The following is a 20,562-nucleotide window of genomic DNA, read 5'->3' as shown; positions in this document are numbered from 1 at the left end:
TGACTGGAGTTCCTTTGAGTCTAAAGTTATTATATTATTACTTAGGAATGTTCTGCAATGTTACTAATCTTATATATACCATGCTTAACATTTTTGTGTGCATTGTTGGTTTCACTCTACTCGTTTCCCAATCTATCAAATGTGTATTCTTTACCACTTGAAATACAAAACTAATGAGATCCCTGCTGGATTAGACCAAATGTGATCCAGCATCTTGATTTTCACAGTGGCCAATCATATGCCCACAAGTAGGACATGCGGGTAATAGCCCCCGCAATGTGTTGCCATCTGACAAATGTTAGTTAGTGGCTTATTGTGTGTGTCAACTCAATGGAGCTTACTCTTAAGTAAGTGGTGTTATGATGGCAACCTTCCTGCTTCTGAGCATAGAGGATCCACACAACCAATAACAAATAAAATACTAAATTGACTGAACCCTTAATCTACCAGGTTCCACTCCTGGACATGCAAACACAGGCATAGGCTCAACCCCAATCAAAATTTCCTCTCTGGGTATTTTTAAAACCCATACTGGCAACCCTTGCAAAGTTAAATGGCACTTAGAATACCTAAGCATAGAACTGCATGTCTCCCTTGGCTGCAAACCTCATTCTCACTTAGGAATATGAACCCAGTCCTATGCAGTTGGCCCTGTAGTAAGTTTAATGAGGGTGGCATCTTATCCTCACAGCAGGTAGTGAGGTAGGTTAGGCTGAGAGATTATGAGTACTGGCCCAAGGTTACCAAGGGAGCTTCAAGTCCTAGTCTAACACTCTAATCATTTTACCTCACTGGCTCTATATACGTTTGTAATCTCACCCAAGGAACAAAGATGTTCTTGGCACTTAAATAAGGGGACAGTAGGCTTCTATATCACACAGTTTGAGAAGGTGCAGTACAACCCTTAACAGGAGGCTCAACAAATCATTCTGGGAGTGAGAGTAAGGGATTTACACCAACACGTCCCTGTTTTCAACACGGAAAGTGTGAAGAATACAGGAAGCTGAACCAAATACACACACACACACACACACACACACACACAAATGGACATGAAATACGCTGAGGACGGGCAAATTCTTCTCACAGCGTGGCTTCCTTTTAAGCAAATATAGGTGCGATGGCGCTGTGAGTATCGCACCTTTGAGTTAAATGCTAACCCCCAGGCGCTTGGAGATGGTTGATAAGAAAAATGGAGGACAGCGGAGGAAGGGAGGGGGACTCATGGCACAGCCAGGGATTGGCCCAAGGACTGATCCTGGCACCTCGACGGCCTAAACCAGCCGCGCTGGGAAGCAGTCCAAGGTGCCCGAAGCCTCGCTCGCGGAAACTGCAGCAGCGGCCCCAGTGCATTCCCAGAAGAGACGCGCGCGCCGCTTGATCCCGCGCGCCCCTTTCTTCGGAGGTCGACCGTCCCCCTTAATTCCATGGAGCTCTCCAAAAAAGTGCGCGTCGGATCGCAGCCCCGCGAGCCCCTGGAGGCGGAGAGCGAACCTCCGTGAGAACGGGGGTGGGGGTGAGTGCCTTACCCCCAAGGAAACGTGGGTTCGGTTCGTAGCCAATGGCTGCTTCTGGAAGAGGAGGAAAAGGAGGCGCTGGTGGCGGTGGCGGCAGCAGCACACACCACCGCCTGGGTTTCTCGCTGCCCACCGAGGGAGCGTTTTCCCGAGACTGAGCCGGCCCCTCCTCTTTCCCCTTAGCGCCGCCCTCCTTCGCCTCTCGCCGCCTCCTCAGCCGAAGGACTTCCCCGGCTGGAGCTGTGCCGCCTTCAGAGACGAGCGAGAGCGGAGCGGCGGCGGTTCCTCGACGTGGTTTGCTCGCCGGTGTTCGCGCTGCTTGGAGAGGCTGGCGCGTAGCGCAATCCGGAGCTGGATTTTATTATATTACCCTTTTTAGAAAAGAAGAGGGAAGGGGCGGACCGGGTGAAAGGGACCCGCTGCCAACAGGTTCTCTCTGTTTTCTTGCGGTTCGAGAAGCGAGGGCTCCGTCGCTTTGGCTTGCATCTCCCGCTCGCTTCCCCGAAGGCGCGCGGCTGCGCTGCGAAGAGAGCCCGGCGCGCGTAAAAAAGTTGGAGCGTTTGGCTGCCTTTTTCTTTTACACCTTCGGATCTGTCCTTTATTTTCATTTTTAAATCCTTCCCCCCTCGCCCTCGACTCCCTGCGCTCTCCCGCCAGGAAAGCGAGCCGGAGAGCAAGGACGTACGATGTCCTCCCCACTGCTTGCCTCTTGACGCCCGAGGTGGCGGGCTGGCGGCGGCGTGGCCAACAGCAGCTCCCGCAGCAGCAGCGGCGCTACCCGGAGGCCGCGGAGCTCGGATGTCGCCGCCCGCCTCTCTCCCGCTTCGGCTCGGTGGTGCTGGACGCTCTCTGCCCCCTTCCTCTGAGGAGCCTCGGCAGCTGCAGGAGGCGGCGGACTAAGCGCAGGAGGGATGCTGTGGAGCGGGGGCCCCCGGCAGAGTGCTTTCCCGCAGGAGATGTTTCTGATGCTCGCCTTCTGCCTGGCTTCGCGGCGGACCCTGGCAGCGCCCACTCCGACCGCTGAGGACATCACGCTGGGAGTTGTGAGTTGGCACCTGCCGGGCTCTTCGTGGGGTTTTCTGCCCGGGGAGGGAGATGAAGGGGAGGGGGCATCCGAAGAAACAGCGCGAGTGAGTCGTACGCCAAGCAGCTGAAAAGGGCTGTCAATGGCTGCAAGGATGAAGTTGGCGGCTGTTTTTTTTTTGGGGGGGGGGGTATTCTCTTTATTTAATCTCCCACGCCATTCTGATCATCACGGGAAGCCAAAGATCACCCGCGAACCCCATTTCCAGCGCAGTTGTGTTGGGCGTGTGCGGAGCTTGCTGCGCGCTCTGGGGTATCTGCGGGCGCACGATCAAACAAGGGCTCCTCCTATTTCCTGGGGGGGCGTGCGCGGGTTTTTGTGGCGTGTGTATGTTTGAGGTGCCGCGGGATGGAGCTGGTCACCAGCGGTAAAAAGAGGGGGAGAGGTGGCGTGAGCAGGGGGACAGGTTGTTGCTTGCCAGCGCGGCGCGGGTTACTTGAGAGGAGACGACGCAGCTCTCCAAGGAGCGTTCTCCTTTTGTGTGTGCGTGTGTACGCGCGCGTGTTTGTTTTGGATTGCAGCCATCCTCTGGTCTGATTCCTCGGAAGTAAGTCTCAGTGCTCCTTCAACGGGGACTTTACTCCCGGGAAAGGGCGCAGGAATCTGCCGCTTTTGCAGCGCAGTCTCTTGTCTGAAGTAAGTCTCGCTGTTTTTAGAGGAAGGATGGAGGCTCACCGCTAATAAATGTGGGTGTACGATTGCGGTCTGAGTCAGCCGCTTGGTGGTGGCGGCGGTGGCCAGAAAGTGGGAAAACACTGCAGTTGCTTAGTGGTGCCCACCAGTTCCCCCAGGCTTTTAAATCCCTTGCCTTGTGGGGTGCGGGTGGGGCGTGTTTAGGAAAGCAATGGTCTTGCTGCCACTTCTAGTCCTTTGCTGATTTAGTAACCTGTTGGTCTGCTGTGAAAAGGCAAAGAGGAAATATCTCTGTCTGTGGTTAATACTAATGGTTAAAAAAATAATGCCACTATTATCGTTATTTGTCTCTGTGTGGTTCTTTCCTCCTTCACTGCATGGTAGGCGTTAGGCAAAGATGATTCTGGTTCTTGGTTTTTCAGTCAAAGACGTCAAGAAGGCTCCCCCTCAACCAGCTGATGCCCTGGAATCAACCCATCCTTATTTGGGCATTTGTTGGAATCTCTTCCCTAACCCGGGTCTGTATATGTGCAGCAGAAGCTATTGAGCCTGTTGGTGATGGGTGGTTATCTCCCTTGCTGGCCTAGCTCACTGGCCAACAACAGGTGGGTCGCAGCCTGATCCAACATACAATAGGTCTCCAAATGCGTGCCTGGGTTCAAAGTGGGCCCTAGGTCTGAGAAAGTTGGAGTTACCTGGCCTAGATAGTTGCCACCTTACTGCTAGCGGCATCCTCCAGAGATGCAAAGCAGGGCTGCCCTGTACCTTAAAAAATGACCAATTTCTGTGTTTATAGGAGTTGCTCTATTGCACTCATGGCCATTTTAGGGGACAGAACTGCAGTTTGCCACAGGCTCTGCCCGCCCCCCATGGATGATGACCGTGTTCTGTAATAAACTCAGTCACCTAGCTGTAAGAACCTTGTTGTCTGTGAGAGCCTTGTTTATCCAAGTAGCTATTGAATTTCAGGGCAGTTGAGGCGGAAAATCCCAAAGTGAGAGGCAATCATATTGAAGTATGAGACAGCGAGCCTGAAACTTTCCGAAGCCAGTTTGATGTTTCAGAACTGAGCAAAAACTTTCATTCCGTCTTTGTGGAAACATTTGGCCAACTCAGAGAAACTGGATAATAATGGTCTTGGTTTGGCCAACTCTGATCTGGTGGAGAGTAGACTTGAGTTGAATGTTGAGCTCTATATATCCTAAAGGGAGAAATGCAAGCCATGCAAGTCAAACACTGAGTTGATCTGAAACCTTCATGAGTGTGTGCAGGAACTAAGCCTGGTGTACAAAGATTGAATTTGCACCCATTGCTCTGATCACATTTGCTTCTGGCCTTGCCCAACACTGACCTGGTGCTCTCAGAAGTTCGCCTAGTTGGGAAAGTGTCCCTCAGGTGGAAAATGGTCCCCCATCACTGCTATAGATCTATGAAATAAATAAACTCAGGAAGTGAGTCATAAACCAAGATGCTTCTGGTTTGATAATTGCCTCTGATGGATGCACCTGGTGGCTTTTAACCAAGATAAATTTGTGGGACTGGGAGAAACTCTCACTTAAGTGGTGTTAACAAATTCTGAGACAATGGGTGTAAAACCTCTTGATCACTCAGGTGGTATAGCTGTGCTCCATATCTGATTTTAATAATAATAGTAGTAATAATACAAAAGCCAGCAGCTAGAGTGTTTCAGGGCCTACCTATCGTGTAGAAGTGTTTCTTATTTCTGCCCATATGCTCCTAGGAAGGCAACCCAGAAATCACAGTAATTAAGATATGAAAAGTTATGGGAGTTGGTGTGGATTTGCTAGGGATCACCTGTAACTGAGACCCCATCTCCAGTATACATTTAAGCAGTATCGTACTTTGAGCAGTGATTGCTCCCCGCCCTCTTGCTGCCAAAGCATTCTGGGAACTGTTCTTTGGGAAGAGTCCTAAGAGTTGTTAGGAGACCCCTATCATCCTCACTGAGCTACAGTTTCCATGGAAGAGGAATTAGCTAATAAACCTGATCTCCCAAATCCTAATCTGATACTCTACACGCAACATCACATTGATTCCCTGGCTCTATGTGCGGATGCTTTGAATCTCTGTTGGAATTCCTACAGATTATTCTATTTTCCCCCATGTCTTTCCCTCCTAGATGTGTGGGTGCCAAGAGACTTCACCTGACATGAGATTTGATGTACTTTTCGACAACCTTCTTATGTAACTAGCATGTTACCTAGTTAACTTTTAGCTGGTGGTTTGCATTGCTGGGCAAGCTATGCTTGACCTTAAATGTGATTTAGCAACAAAACCTGTAGAGGGTTTTACAGAGGGTCCGTTCCAGGTTCAATCTTAAGTGCCTCCAGGTAGGGCTGGGGAAAACCCGTGCCTGAAACTTTGCGAAGCCTCTGCCAGTCAGTGCAGACAATACTGAGCTCAAAGGGCCAATGATCTGACTCATTATAAGGCAACTCCCTCCAATGTATGGTTTTCTCTCCCCCCCCCCAAAAAAAACAGCAAATGCAAACCTCAGGAGAGGTATTTTTCTCAGGATCGCAACAGGGAAAGAAAGGGTTAGACTCCCTCTCCATGCCTCCTCTCATCTTAATTATCAGCTGCCCCCCCCCCCCAGGAGATGCAATTTGCATGTAAAAACAACCAGTCTCTGCGCCATAGTTGCAAAGATGCATTTAGTGTCAAGTCTGGTTTGCCCCACCATTTATTGCTCTGTTCCTCCAGTGCAAAGCTTTTTTTTATGTATCGCTTGATTGTGTCTTCAATATTGTTTTACTTTGCTGGTGGTTGTCCTGGGATTTTATTTTATTTTGTAAACTGAAAGACGGCAGGCACATGATTATTATTTTTTTGAAACGAAATAGATTGAATTTCATCTTCTATCAGAGACAGGGTTTAAATGGTGTGTTGTGGAGAGGAATGACTTAGGCTTGCTTTCAGATTTAAAGGGCCCCTCCCATGGGCATCCATGGGGTGGGGTGTGTGCTGGGGGTGCCAGGCACTCCCCCTTTTTAAATCAAGGGAAGCAGGCAGGAATGCAGGCAGAATGAAAAAGACTGGTTTTAATTTCGAATGGATCTGCAGCTTTTGCCTGGCGGTGGGGTGACTGGTTCCAGCAGCAGCAGCTGCTGGAACCAGTCACCCCACCGCCAGGCAAAAGCTGCAGATCCATGGAAGGAAGGGGGACTCCCTGCTCTGCAGGCAGAAGCTGCAGATCCATCCCAGCCTTTTTCTTCTGACTGCGCCTGTCTCTGTCTCATAGCTCTGTCTTCATCCAAGCTTTGCTCTCATTTTTTTGTGCTGAGAGATCTTGTGGAGTCTGCTGTTTTGGCATGCAAGCAACAAGGAGCCAGCCCACCCACGTCCCTCCAGATCTGCCCTCTGGTTTGCTTGGCACTGGTCTTTTTCTCTGCAGGAAAAATATCCTGTTTGGGCTTCTTGACCACTTGCATGGTCAAGAATTCCTAATGGAATGTGCTGAGCACACCAGTGGCTCTTCCAAATTGCAGAGTGGTCATCATGATTTGCTTGCAGGGAACCTATGCGGAGGTTAAACTATGCCCAGTCTTTATTGAGCTTCCATTCTGATTTGTTGGCAGGGAGGTTATATAACAGTGCTCATTCATCCTGGTTTGCTTGTGTGGGGTTTATTGGTCTTACTGTTAATCGTTCATCCCATGCTTTTCAGCATGTTCCCCCCATTACTTTCCTATCCACAAAAACAGTGGTGAATTTGTTGTGCTGGGTTGACAGAGCGCTTTAATCCACTTCAATTGTGCAAATCTAAATTCCCAGTGTTTACCCGATTCCCTCCTGCAATATACTGGCTGTCTGGATGCAACAAAAAAATTGTCCAGTAGCACCTTAGAGACCAACTAAGTTCATTCCTTGTATGAGCTTTCGTGTACATGCACACTTCTACCAAGAACAAACTTAGTTGGTCTCCAAGGTGCTACTGGACAATTTTATTATTTTATTTTTATATTTCTACTGCATCAGACCAACACCTGACTCTGGAAGCAACAGTCTATCTTTGCCTACATTTCTGGTATGGAGCACCTCACCTGCTTATACTGTTTGTGTGGGACTTTCTGCAAATGGGATGACATGAACAACTCCACTAGAGGTGTTGGGTTTGTTCCTGGGTAGTTTTTAAAGTAGCCCTTTTCTTCTTTTTAAAGAAAGAAAGAATGAATCAATGAGGTGTGTCTTTTTATATTGGGAAATCACTGGGAGTAGATGGGTCTGGGACTCACTGAAGAATCACTCCAGAATTGTCATTTGTGTTAAGAGTCCATTCAGTGATCCAACCACTCAGGCAGTTCACTGTTCTGGGAGGACTGTACCACTTTCAAATCCATGTAGAGGGGAATTCTTGTTTGGCGTCTTCCCCCATGGGAAGGCCTGCCTGCCTGACTCTTTTTCTGCAGCCACTTCCTTGACATGTAAGCTTTTCGTAATAGAAGGAAGTGCCATCAAACTCCACTTTTCACATTTTGAAGTGGTACAGTCACCTGAGAAGATGCTCAAATCGATTTTGCATCTTTGTAGGAGCCCCAAAAGACCTAATGAAATTGAAGCACTTATTGGGGCAGGAACTGTTACCATAGCTTGCTGTGTTGTTTTCTCATATCTGCGAAGGGGATAGAGCTCAGCCAGTTGGCACTGCAGTTGCAAGCATTGGACTAGGAATAAGGCGACCTGACTTTGAATCCTCGCTCAGCCATGAAACTCACACTAGCCTGGTTTGCACATAGTGCTGAATCCTGGTTAATGCTCACCATGGTTAATAGACCATGGTTAAAGCAGAGGCATATCTGACAGACAATCCTTTAAACCTTGGTTTATCACCTCACAGAACACACCTTAGCCGTAGTTAAGAAGCTGGTCTGGATTTGCACATAATGCTAAGCAACGGTTGATATTAACCTTGCATGGAGAAGGTCCCACATTCTCTGGGTAGGGCTGGGAGAGACCTCTGTTTGAAATCCTGGAAAGCCACTCTCAGTCAGTGCAGGCAATAATGAGCTCGATGAGCCAGTGGTCTGACTCTGTATAAGGCAGGTTCCTGAGAGAGAGGGAGATATCTTTAAAATGGGTGGGAATCGATAGATGTAATAGGTAAGCCCTCTGGAAATGCTGTTTCCTGTCTAATTAGATCATTAAGCTAACATCTCTATCATCACAGTGGCTGCCTTGGCGTTCAGAGAGACACTCTCAAAACCATGCAGAAAGTCAATCAGCTACTTCTTCCTCTTAAAACTCAGTAGGGAATACAGTGTTCAGTTTGTGAGCCCCTGGGAACGGCTGTGCTGATTGCAGGAGAAATCCAGGGCTTCAACTGCACCTTTGACCTCGTTTTTTATTTATTTATTATTTATTTCTCAAATGTACACCTTGCTTCTATGGTTCTGTGGGGATTCCCAAAGTGGTTTATGCTGTGAAATGAGATTAAAAGGCCACTATGAAATATGGCTGCAAATCAAGTAAAAGGGGAACTGGATAAATAAAATGTATTTAACTGGGCTGCAAACTCTCTAGCCTAATCTAATCCAAGTATGATTTATTATTATTAAATAGTTTCATATGGAGGGATAGTTTTCTGACTTTCTCCCCCAACAGGATGGGTTTAACTGTCTTCCCTTGGGAGGGTGTTTGGTTGAATGGGATGTCACGTACCAAAAAAAACCCCAGAATGTATAACAGTGTATGCAGTTTTGCAATTGAGTAGAGAGCCTTTTCTTCCCCCTCTTTCGTGATATTAGAACTTGCGGGCATCCAGTGAATGCTGGAAGATTCAAGACAGACCAAAAAAGGACTTTTCACAGAGTGCCTAGTTAAATTGTGGAATTTGCTCCCCACAAGAGATAGTGATGGCCACAAATATGGAGGGCTGTAAACAAAGATTAGGCAAATTCATGGGAAATAAGATTTTTGATGGCTAGTGGCCATGATGGTTATGATCACACCTCCACTCCATTGAAGGCAGGATGTCTCTGAAGAGCAGTTGCTGGGAATCACAGGTGGTTTCAGGGACTGGCTGGACACTGCAGAGTGCTGACCGGCTGCTGAAGAGTGAGCACCTGGAGAAGGGGGGCGGGGAAGAAGGAATCAGGGATTTGGGGAGCTTGGAACAGCTGGGAGATCAGGCAGGAGAAGCTTCAGGATTGGAGAGTGAAGAACAGGTGCAGGAAGTGGGAGAGAGATGAAGGCTGGTGTAAAGTCAAGGGCTTCCATGCCTCTTCTTCCTCCTCTGCTGCCCACCCCTCTCTCACTCCACCGTCTCCCAGGAGGAGCAGAAGGTTACATGGAGGCAGAGTCTGTCCCTGCTTTGCCTGCAGCTCAGCTGGGGGCGATGCGCAGATTGGGGACAGGGCCCCTCTGTTGCAGCAACAGCCTCCTTAGCTGCCCACCTAGGCATAGCTGAAATATGTAAGACTGGTGAACATGCCTCTCCCTAACTTGTAGGCGGTGTGCTTTTGACAATGAAGAGTTAATTCCTTGCTCTGGACATTCTGTGCCTGAGGACGCTGTGACAGGTGGAGAGAGTGATGCTGCGTTCAGATTCTGGTTGGCCAGGTGAGAACAGGATTGTGGCGATCATACAGGGTCCCTGGACATTTAACGGTCTATTGATCCCTGTGCCACCACTGTGCTCGCTTTCCCGCTGCCACCAACCAGTTACTCTCTGGTAAAACACTGAGTCCAGTCAGTTGTTAAATGTGAACCAAAGAAGCCAAGTTTATTTTACCAACCTTAACAAGTTTACGGTTTCTCAGATAATATTCCTGTCAGTATCTTAACTTTAGTTTCTTTACCGGCCTATACCTTCCTAATACCTTCTGACTGATTATCTCAACTGTTTGACTGACCCCTCTTAACAAATTCTCTCACTCTCTCCCACCAGACTAGCCCAACCCACAGACTTGTCTTATCTGTCTCTTCTAACTCCAGACTGTCTTCTCCACAACTCTAACTCTCTCTCAAAAAACCCTCTGTGCTTAAACCATATACACAGTTAACTCTGCCCCCTGGGTTCCCATTGATTAGTCATTTTACAATTAATTAATCCTTTCCCTATGAACCCATTATGATGTCACACACATCGGAAGGCAAACGCTACAAGGATGTTGGACCAGATGGTCATTGCGGCAATTTAAAAAAAAACAACAACATTTTTTAATCTCCCCATTTCCTCCAAAGAGTTCAGGGCAGCCCACTAGGTTCCTCTTTCCTTCACTCCCACTGTTTTCCTCAGCAGCTCTGCAAAGTGCCATATTTCAGACCATAGGACGCACCTTGTTTTAGAGGGGGAGAACAAGAAAAAAAAATATCCCCCTCTCTGCTCAGCGCCCCTTCAGCGAAGCGGCAGGAGAAACGGAGCCCCTTCCATTTCTCCTCCCACTTGGCTGAAGGGGTGCTGCGCAGCTCTCCCTCTCTGCTGAAGCCAGGAGAGTCTTGCTCTCCTGGCTTCAGCGAAAGGAACCTGAAGCCTGCGGAGTTCAGCGGGAACTTGCGCTGTACTCTGAAGGCTTCAGGCAGCTATACCTGAAGCCTGGAGAGCGAGAGGGGTCAGTGCGCACCAACCCCTCTCACTCTCCAGGCTTCAGCGAAAGCAACGCGAAGCCTCCGGAGCATGGAGGGAGCACTCCCTCTGCGCTTCGGAGGCTTCTCGTTGCTATTGCTGAAGCCAAGGAGCCTGCATTCACTCCATAGGACACACACACATTTCCCCTTAATTTTTGGAGGGGAAAACGTGTGTCCTATAGAGCGAAAAATACAGTAGGTTTGGCTGAGAAAGAGCACCTACCCATGGCCACTTGGGAAGCCCAGTGACTAAACAAGGATGTGGACCTTCTCTTGTGTGTCTGTAGTCCACGGAAGGCCTCTAGCTCAGTAGTAGAGCATCAGCTTTGCTTGCAGAAGATGCCAAGTTCAATCCCAGGCCTCTCCAGGTAGGGCCAGGAAAGAATGCTGCCTAGAATCCTGGACAGCTGCTGCCAGTCAGTGCAGACCATGCTGAGCACAAATGGACCAACGACCAGACTCTGTATAAGGCAGCTTCCTATGTTTCCATCCACTGCACCACAGTGACTTTCAGCTGAAGCCATAAATCCATTGGGTCATCTCGACTGGGTGGGAACGAGGCTGCCGATGAGCGGGAGAACAAAGAGGTCTTTGTTTTGGCAGAGGTCTCAGCAGTGATGAGTGGAAAATACAAGACAGTTACTGAAGTGGCTTGTTTGCAGCAAGTGTGTTTGCGAATCCCTGCCTAGAGAGGCAGCGCTCTCTCTCGAAGACATCCTGTTTTGGAATCCATTCCCGCACACAAATAAACCCCAAGGCTGCTGAAGCGTTACCCCCCCATCATATTTGAAAGTCAGGAAGCATGAAACGACAGCGATAGAGAATTGTGCTAACCTTTGGAGGAATATTATGTCTCCAAGTACTTTCCGCAGTAAATACAATGTGAATAGAGCTCTTGCACTTTAGAATGATGGCTCTCACACCCCCTCCTCTCCACTGAAAATTGCAGCTAAGATGCCATTCTGCATGATTAGAAGAAAAAGAGCAAGAGAATCGAAGCTTGCAGGAGAGTCATAGACTCTTCCTGTGCCGTGACAGACTGGGGTGAAGTATTCCAATGATGTTAGCTAGATTAAAACTTGGGGATTGCCTCCTTTCCCTTCCCCCTAACTGAATTTTAATTTCATGGCACGACTTCCTAATAAGCTGCCCAAAGCAACGTGAAAGCTGGTGGATGGCTCGCATTGTCATTCTCCCGCTTTGCCTTTGAATCCAGGTTGCTTTGCAGTCTGCTATATTCCTCAGTAGGCGGTCTAGCCGAGGGAGCAAAAACAAAATGGTTAGTTGGAGCCTGCCTCGAATGTGAAGAGATCGTGCTGGTGCTCAGCACCCATCCCTCCCTCTCCTCTCTTCGTCTTCTGAATTCAGGTGGTTCAGCTCAAGGAGGGCCAGATGAATGGCTTTTAGCTCATGGTGATTGGTGCCTATTGAGGCTGGTAGGGTGGGAGCCAGGGAGACCAACCGTAGAGGGAGCCAGAGGCAGAGTCACAGGCAGAGCCAGCTGATCAACCTAGCAAATCAGCCTTTATTGCTTTTAGCTATTTGAGGTTCAGAGGTGGCATTCTGGAGGGCGACCACTTGGAAAGGGTTGGGTGTTTTTAGCCATCACACTTTGCTTGTGGGTGTTCCAGAAAACGTCTGCATGATGCTGGATTATGTGGACCATAGGCTCCTCCAGGTGGCTTGTTTATTGATCATCCATCCTGATTTGCTCCCATGGTGGAAGATAGACCATGTGCAGTCTTCAATGAGCATTTGTTTACAGGGAGCTCATATATGACCATGAACACCCATCCTGATTTGCTGGTGGTCCAGAGTGCTTTAATCCATTTCAGTTGTGCAAACCTACATTTCCAGGTATGCGCCTGGATCTTTCCTACAAAATAATGACAGGCAACCCCTTTCTCTAATCCATCTGTGCACCTTTCATGTTTTCCTTGTCTCTGATGAAACAAAATAAAAAAAATTCATCCCAGTAGCACCTTAGAGACCAACTAAATTTGTTATTGGTATGAGCTTTCGTGTGCATGCACACTTCTACCAAGAACAAACTTAGTTGTTCTCTAAGGTGCTACTGGAAGGATTTTTTTAAATTTTGTTTTGACTATGGCAGACCAACATCGCTACCTACTTGTAACTGATGGTTAGGAAATAGCCTCCATCTTGTACGAAGCCACTATTCCTAGAAGCTGCAGGACATAGGGGACTTACAGGACATGAAAACTGATGCATCAATGTGCCTGTTTTGTGGGCATAGCTGTCAACTTTTCCCTTTTTAAAAAAGGGAAATTCCCTTATTCCGAATAGGATTCCTCACAAGAAAAGGGAAAAGTTGACAGCTATGTTTCTGGGCTTTCTGAAAGCATCCGACTGGTAACAGGGGAAAAGAGGATGTTGGACTAGATGGGCCTTTGGTCTGGTCTAAACAGGGCTCCTATGTTCCTAAGTCTCCAGGGTAATTTTATCTGGATGATCATTCTTAACAAAGTCACTTAAACTAACGCAGATGGAGTCCAGAGAGAGGAATCCTGATTCCGATTTACTAAGCAAACTGAACAAAAACAGTGTATAATTTGAAGAGAAAGGGCTTTGTCTTTCTTGTACGTAGCTGGGAGACATACATGCAAACTTACAGGGGAAAACTGCCTCAGAACTGTCCCAAACCATTGGAGCACGTGCCAGCTCAGCAAAGATCATCCCATCCTTTCTGGTTGCTAGGCAACACTCCCATTGGTCCCCTTCTTGTCTACTTGACTTTATCATTAGCGGAATCAATGTTAAAGCTGCATACTGAGTGATCCCTGCTGTTATACTACCAACACTCACGACCCTACCAGATTTTAATCAGAAGTTAGCGGAGTGGGAGGCAGGGGGGAGTGTGAAACTATGAGCCAATTTGTTTAATAAGGGGGGAGGACAAGAACATATTTTCAAAAACTGGAGCGATTCTCTCTTTGTTTATTATTTGTCAAAACAATAATTAACACAATGAAGTACCAGCATATGTTTTCTTCCCAGTGTTGTGAAACTTTTTATATTCTCTTATTAGTGTCTGTGTGTTTCATCCTTTAAATGTTTATTTGCTTTTATTTTCTTTGGTCTCCATCATTCTAGCTACAAATCCTTTTCTTATTTTCTGGTTTTTTTTATTTATTCATAAGGAAACTCTTTTTTGTTTTTGTTTTTTTAAACAATATATTCCAAAGCGGTTTACAACAACGAATTAATGCAATCGTGGCAAAACATTTTTTTGTGCAATGAAACATCATCAAGACACGCAGAAGGCATCAGCCATTAGGGAACAGGCTGGTTCTTAAGAAATGATGGAGACACACCATGATGGAGTGTGCAGTTTACAGGGGTCAGCAGAAAGGTTGGCAGCCCTTGCTGTTGGTGTGAATTTACTATGCGGGCTTTTGTCCTGCACCGACTTTGGAAGTAGCATGGAGCCAGTTAAGCAATCACAATGTTTTTGCCTTTTTGCATTCACTTTGCCAGCTCAATGAAATGGAAGCTAGCGCATCCTGCTTCAAAAGGCACTGGCCTCAAGGAAGGCCAAATTATTTGCTGGAGATGGATTCAAGGAGATAGGAACTTTTTCTGGACTGATTTCAGCAAGCCCACCCAGACCTATCATGCAGTTACTTATGCTTGTTTTAAAACAGGGGTCAGCAAACTTTTTAAACAGGGGGCCGGTCCACTGTCCCTCAGACCTTGTGGGGGGCCGGACTGTATTTTGGAAGGGGGAGGATGAACGAATTCCTATGCCCCACAAATAACCCACAGATGCATTTTAAATAAAAGCACCCATTCTACTCATGTAAAAAACACCAGGCAGGCCCCACAAATAACCCAGAGATACATTTTAAATAAAATGACACATTCTACTCATGTAAAAACACACTGATTCCCAGACCATCCGCTGAAACTATTCTCTTAATAGTTTCACGGGTTTTAGCTGTGTTATCTGTAATTTTGTCATGCACACTTTTGACACAGCGATTTATAGAACTTTCTAAAATGTAAACGTACAATGCCCCATTTTAGTCTCAACATTTGCCTCCTGTTAAACAGAGGTTTCTGTTGCTGTCACATCTAGTTCAACCCCTGCTAGAGAGAGGCTAGAGCAAAGTTTCTCTTCAAAGTTTCTCTCCCCCCCCCCCACACACACACATTGGGGGGAAAGCCTCAGTCCCTCTTCTGCTCTGAATATCCTCTTTGCTCCAATACCTCCTTTCATTTTGCTTCTCTCCATGCCATCGCCGGCTGCCCTTTCGGCAAATTTAAGTTCTAAGAGGGAATACAAACATTTGTATTCATAACTGGAGGCCACGGGAAAGAATCTTCCTCTGCCAGACTCCTTTTCTCCGATGGCTTTGTCCCAAAGGAGTTGTGCTTGCTAGCTGGCTTTTGTCTGTGCATTTTAGCTGGGCGACAAAGATGGAAGGAGAAGCAGGTGTCTCGCTGAGTCTCTCACTCCCACCGATCCCCAGTGCTGCTTGGCACAACAGCAAAGCTCAGATGTTCGTCCGTGGACGTGATCAAAGACAAATGGGTAGAGAGAGCTCCAATCTGTGGGAATGGAGTTCCTTGGTATTTGTGCTGGCGTTCCTTCAGGTTTGGGGGCAGAACTGTGCATTGGATTGACATTCATCCATCTGTACTGGAACTTCAAGGGGGAGAAAAGAGGTTTGTGTGTGTTTGCTTTTACACAGACGATTGCTCCAGGGAAGCTGGAGAACAGAGGAAACACAGGGAGAGGGCTGTGGCGTCTGGCCAAAGGTCCATCAGGACTACAGGTTGGGAACCTTTCTCAGCTCGAGGGCCATATTCTCTCCTGGGCAGCTTTCCAGGGGCCACATTCTCCTGGTGGGCAGGGCCAGAGGAAAAAGCAAGTGGAGGAATAAATGTAGATTTTTCCTTTGTACAGGGGGCTAGTTTCTGCACACATCCATGCACCCCTCTCTATCTTATACCCAGGCCAGCAAAAGACATTATCAGAGTCCGAGGGCACATTCCAGCCACACAAAGCAGGGGTGGTGGGGGAAAGAGGGTGTGTGGTTTGAGGTGAGTCCCTGGGGCCAGATAGAGGGGCTCAGAGGGCCATAGGTTACCCACCCCATATCTAGATGAGCAACTTGCAGTAGGCTTCTCTTTCTGTTGGTTCCCAGCGACTGGCACTCAAGGCAGATTTGCGTTTGACGCTGGAGGTTCTGCTTGTCTGCTGGGAATAATCAGCGTTTGGTAAGCCTACCCTTCATGTTTTTGCCGAGTACTCCTCCAAAGCCATGTGAACCACCATCACATCTCAAGGGAGCAGAGTCCATAAGTTAATGATGTCTAGCTTGGAGAAGTCCTTTCACTGGTCTGGTCTGAATCTGCTCCTTATCCATTTCATTAGCTCACCCCAAGTATCAGCTTTATTAGAGAGGCAGCAAAAATGTCAGGTCTTTCCAGTATAATTCTGCAGTCTTTCCTCTGGCGACTCGCACTCGTCTACAGATAACCCTGCCCTTCAGACCCATCTATATTAGAAATAAGTAGCACTGTGGACTTGTAAACCTCTAGACTCTTCTCCTGTATGGATCAGCTCCTTCTTTCTAAGCCCACTTCTCTGTAATATTTCCAGTTCAACAATCTGAATGTGGCATTTATTTCTCTTTGCACCGGTTTCTGGTTGAGGCTGCTGACCAACTTCTGACACCATGTGTTGCTTGTTGAATCTTGACTCTAGAATTCAGACTTTGCAAAAGCTGCCCCCATGCCTAACTGATGCTCTACCACTGGGCTGCAGCTCAGTGGTAAGATTGTCTGCCTTGCATGCAGAAGGTCCCAGGTTCAATCCCAGGCACAGCTGAAAGAGACTTCTGCCTGAAACCCTGGAGAGCTGCTGACGGTCAGTGTAGACAGTACTAAGCTAGATGGATTAATGGCTTGACTCAGAAGATGGCAGCTTCCTATGTTGCTAACTCAAATGGAGAGGGCAAGTGCAGTATTTTATTACCTTCCTCACTGATCAAATAGCTGCTTAATAATAATCATCATCATCATCGTGAACTCTATATGGAACTAGTCACTATAATTGGTGCTCAAAGGATGCACCCTTTGCACCCAGAATCCAAGTAACCCCCCAGAATCGCAAACCACCACTACATTTTTCAAATGTAGAAACATGAATAATGTAAGGTAAAGGTAAAGGGGCCCCTGACCATTAGGTCCAGTCATGACCGACTCTGGGGTTACGGCACTCATCTCGCTCTATAGGCCGAGGGAGCCGGCGTTTGTCCGCAGACAGCTTCCGGGTCATGTGGCCAGCATGACTAAGCCGCTTCTGGTGAACCAGAGCAGCGCACGGAAATGCCGTTTACCTTCCCGCCGGAGCGGTACCTATTTATCTACTTGCACTATGACGTGCTTTCGAACTGCTAGGTTGGCAGGAGCTGGGACTGAGCAACGGGAGCTCACCCCATCGCGGGGATTCGAACCGCCAACCTTCTGATCAGCAAGTCCTAGGCTCTGTGGTTTAACCCACAGTGCCACCCGTTTCCCATGAATAATGTAGCCGGTCTTTAAAATGAGCAGTAATGAGCCCCCCTGTACTCCACCTCCAGCCCTCGGCCTTTGGTGCCACTGGAACTTTTACTGCTTCTCTAAGAAGTGGTGCTGGCTGTTTCTTCCCCAAGCACTTCCCCCAGTATGTTTTAAGCGTCGCTTGTCAAAATGCAGTCTACGATTTAAGAGCGAGCTTTGGGGCCAAGGTGCGGGGCTGGGTAAATCAGCTTGACAAAACGTTGGCTGGGTTCTTTCTCAAGCAGGCCTGGGATCTGTAGATGCACTTAAATCCTGTGTTTTAATTTTGGGAGGGAGGGGGGAACAAGGCTCTGTCTCATTAAGATGGCAACTTCGTTTTGAGCTCTGGGAATGGCTGATCTCAAGATGCACCGATGCAATTCGCTCCTCTCCTGCGTTGCTGTCGCCAGCTTGGCCTTACGAATTTCTGTGGGTAGTTACGCTAAATTACTCATGATAATGAGACTTTGCTTTCCATGAGCATTCCTGAGAGCCAGCCGGCGAAGCTCTGGAAATGGAAAGTTGCCAGTGTTCCTTTTTTTAAAAAAAGCTTCTCTCTCTTTTTCTAGAAAAGGCCAGATTTTCACACCAGACCAAACTCTGGCAGTGTCTGATGGGCAGCTTGTGCTTTGATCCTGAAAGGACATCATTTGGGCTGCCTACTTTCTATAGAATCCCTGAGTGATGTTCCCCTCTTTGTCTGTCACGGGAGAAGCCTTCTTGATCCGTCGTTGATATTTGTTTGGCCAAGGGCGAAACTAGGCTTTATTTTACCCTGGTCAAAGACCCAGTTTGGCACTGTTATTGAAATATACTCAGAGTTGAGAGTGATTTCATGCTCTTTATTCAGCTCATAGTGGTGAGGAGGAGTGAAAGTCCCCTCAAGTATCTGCTTTATATACAGTGGTGCCTCGCAAGACGAAAAGAATCCGTTCCGCGAGTCTCTTCGTCTAGCGGTTTTTTCGTCTTGCGAAGCAAGCCCATTGACGGCTTAGTGGATTAGCGCTATTAGCGGTTTAGCGGCTTTTAGCGGCTTATCGGCTTATCGGATAAGCGGATTAGCGGCTTAGAAAAAGGGGGGGGGACCCCGCAGGAACTCGCAAGACATTTTCGTCTTGCGAAGCAAGCCCATAGGAAATTTGTTTTGCGAAGCACTTCCAAAATGGAAAACTCTTTCGTCTAGCGAGTTTTCCGTCTTGCGAGGCATTCGTCTTGCGGGGCACCACTGTACATCATTTACACAATGGGCTGCATGTGATTGGCTAATTCTGGAATTCTCCTGTAGGCCAACCAGGTTGTGGATTCACTTCCATCTGGAGCCGGATTGGGTGGCTCCTGCAGACCAATCATATTGCTGCATTGTTCTAGGACCAATCAGACTGCTGCATTCTGAATCCTATTGTTCTAGAACCAATAGGCTGCTGCATTTTGGTTCCTATTCAACTCGGTACATAACAGTTATGGAGAAAATTCCAGGGTGAGAGACTATTCAACAGCCCAGCTCATCGGGGTGCAAGTCCCCTGTGGGTCTATGCAGTCGGTAAAAGAAGGAAGTTCCCGCCAAGTAATTTGGAGCAAAACAGCAGTCAGTAGACCATGATCTTTATTGTTGTGCAACAGGTCCCCACAGGAGTAAGAACCCCGGGCATGTGGTGACATGTTCTTTTAAAACTTCCCTCTTTCCCCCAGAATACACTTTGAGCAGCATCATTGAGACATCATCACTACATCACTAGCATGACACACATGGGGAGGGGTATACAAGGGTTGAGGGACGCTGGTTCATACATTCATCTTTCTGGAGATCCAGGCTATATGGTGGGGAGAGATGGAACAGCTCATCCATCACATTTGAGAATGTGTATGGTTCAAGTGCAAGCAAGCATGGTTTACTATATTTTGTGTCTGCTAACTTATACAGTAGATGTTTGGGTCAGTACCTAATGGGTGGTACATGATATGGGCAGCCCTTGTGATTCTGCTGACTGTTCAGTTTCCCATGGCTTAAGCACCATGGCTTACAGTGTGCTGCAGAAATGTAAGTTAATATTTCAACCTATAAGTGAACCAGCTGCCAAATCTCCCCTGGCAGAGGCTTCTGCTTTTCCAACCTAGTTTCAAAACATGCCACTTTCTCAAGATGTATGCTCTCAGCAATCCGATTTGCTGACTTCAATGTCTGGGTTAAGAGTATGTTCTGCTTAGTCCGAAAGAGGCAGCAAAGCCCTGAGAGAATCCAATAATTCCTTTGGTAGCGTCAGCATAAGTGTATTTGCTGCGTCCCCCGCACCTTCTAAACTGTGCACCTGTGCAAGCTCATCAGAAAGTACTGGGACCATCTGTATTCCATGTGCGCCACCGTCATCAAAAATGTCTCCAAGATTGTGTAGCAGGTTCCTGGCAACAAATCCTCTTATTGGCTGATCTGCTATGATGTCGCCAATATTCCAGACACACAGGGAATTAAAGAAAAAAAGGCAGCGGAATATATGCAGTTTGGCTTCTGTGATGGAAGGACAAGTCGTCAGTTTGGCAGGATATCACTCTGTAAGAAAGCTGAGATGCAAGGAGTCCCTAGGCGGGGCAAGAAGGAAGAGGGCAGTGTGTGTGATAAGCTGGAAATCGCAAGAGGACCAGGGAAAGGCTGATTTAAGCAGCTGACACTTTCCTTACTGCAAATCTCCACTGGAGCTTCACAAGTGTCAGGCTGATGTTACAAGGTGAAAACCCTGAGACCTCCAGGCTATAGAATGGATAGCGGGAGAGAGCTGGATTTCACAGTGATTTGCACCAACTAGCCAAACCTGAGTCGCAGGCTTCTAGTCAGGATTTATTAATTATGCGACGATGCTTCCAACACTTCTGCTGTTATGGATTTGCTGCCTGCTGTGTCATAACTCTGCAAATCTTTTCTGTAGAGCGAGATGGAAAAACTCAACATTGCAAATCACTCCGCGGAAGTGAACTAGCCAACAAAAACCCTCTTGCTGTCCAAATTGCTCACCTGTGCCCACATTACTCACAGATGCCCTAAAAGTGTGTGTGTGTGTGTGTGTGTGTGTGTGTGTGTGTGTGTGTGTGTTGGTGATGCAACTTTTATAATGTTTCACTACCTGGAGGGACCTTATACTCACCCAAGATGAGTGGCTGTTCACATAGTGGGGGGGGGGC

The 20,562-nt window shown here is 47.6% G+C and overlaps 1 protein-coding gene across 1 annotated transcript in view; it reads left to right on the top strand.

Annotated features, from left to right (window-relative positions):
- The first annotated feature begins 1,534 nt into the window (after window positions 1-1,534).
- Window positions 1,535-20,562, top strand: part of MMP17 (matrix metallopeptidase 17) — a 153,850-nt gene continuing 134,822 nt past the window's right edge. The window contains exon 1 of the mRNA XM_079956778.1: window positions 1,535-2,560. Coding sequence (XP_079812904.1) covers window positions 2,429-2,560 — 132 coding nt within the window. The 5' untranslated portion in view covers window positions 1,535-2,428. The remainder of the gene's footprint in view (window positions 2,561-20,562) is intronic.

Source organism: Podarcis cretensis, assembly GCF_951804945.1.
Source record: "Podarcis cretensis genome assembly, chromosome: 16".
Lineage (NCBI taxonomy): Eukaryota > Metazoa > Chordata > Lepidosauria > Squamata > Lacertidae > Podarcis > Podarcis cretensis.
This window is presented reverse-complemented; position numbering and strand designations above follow the sequence as displayed.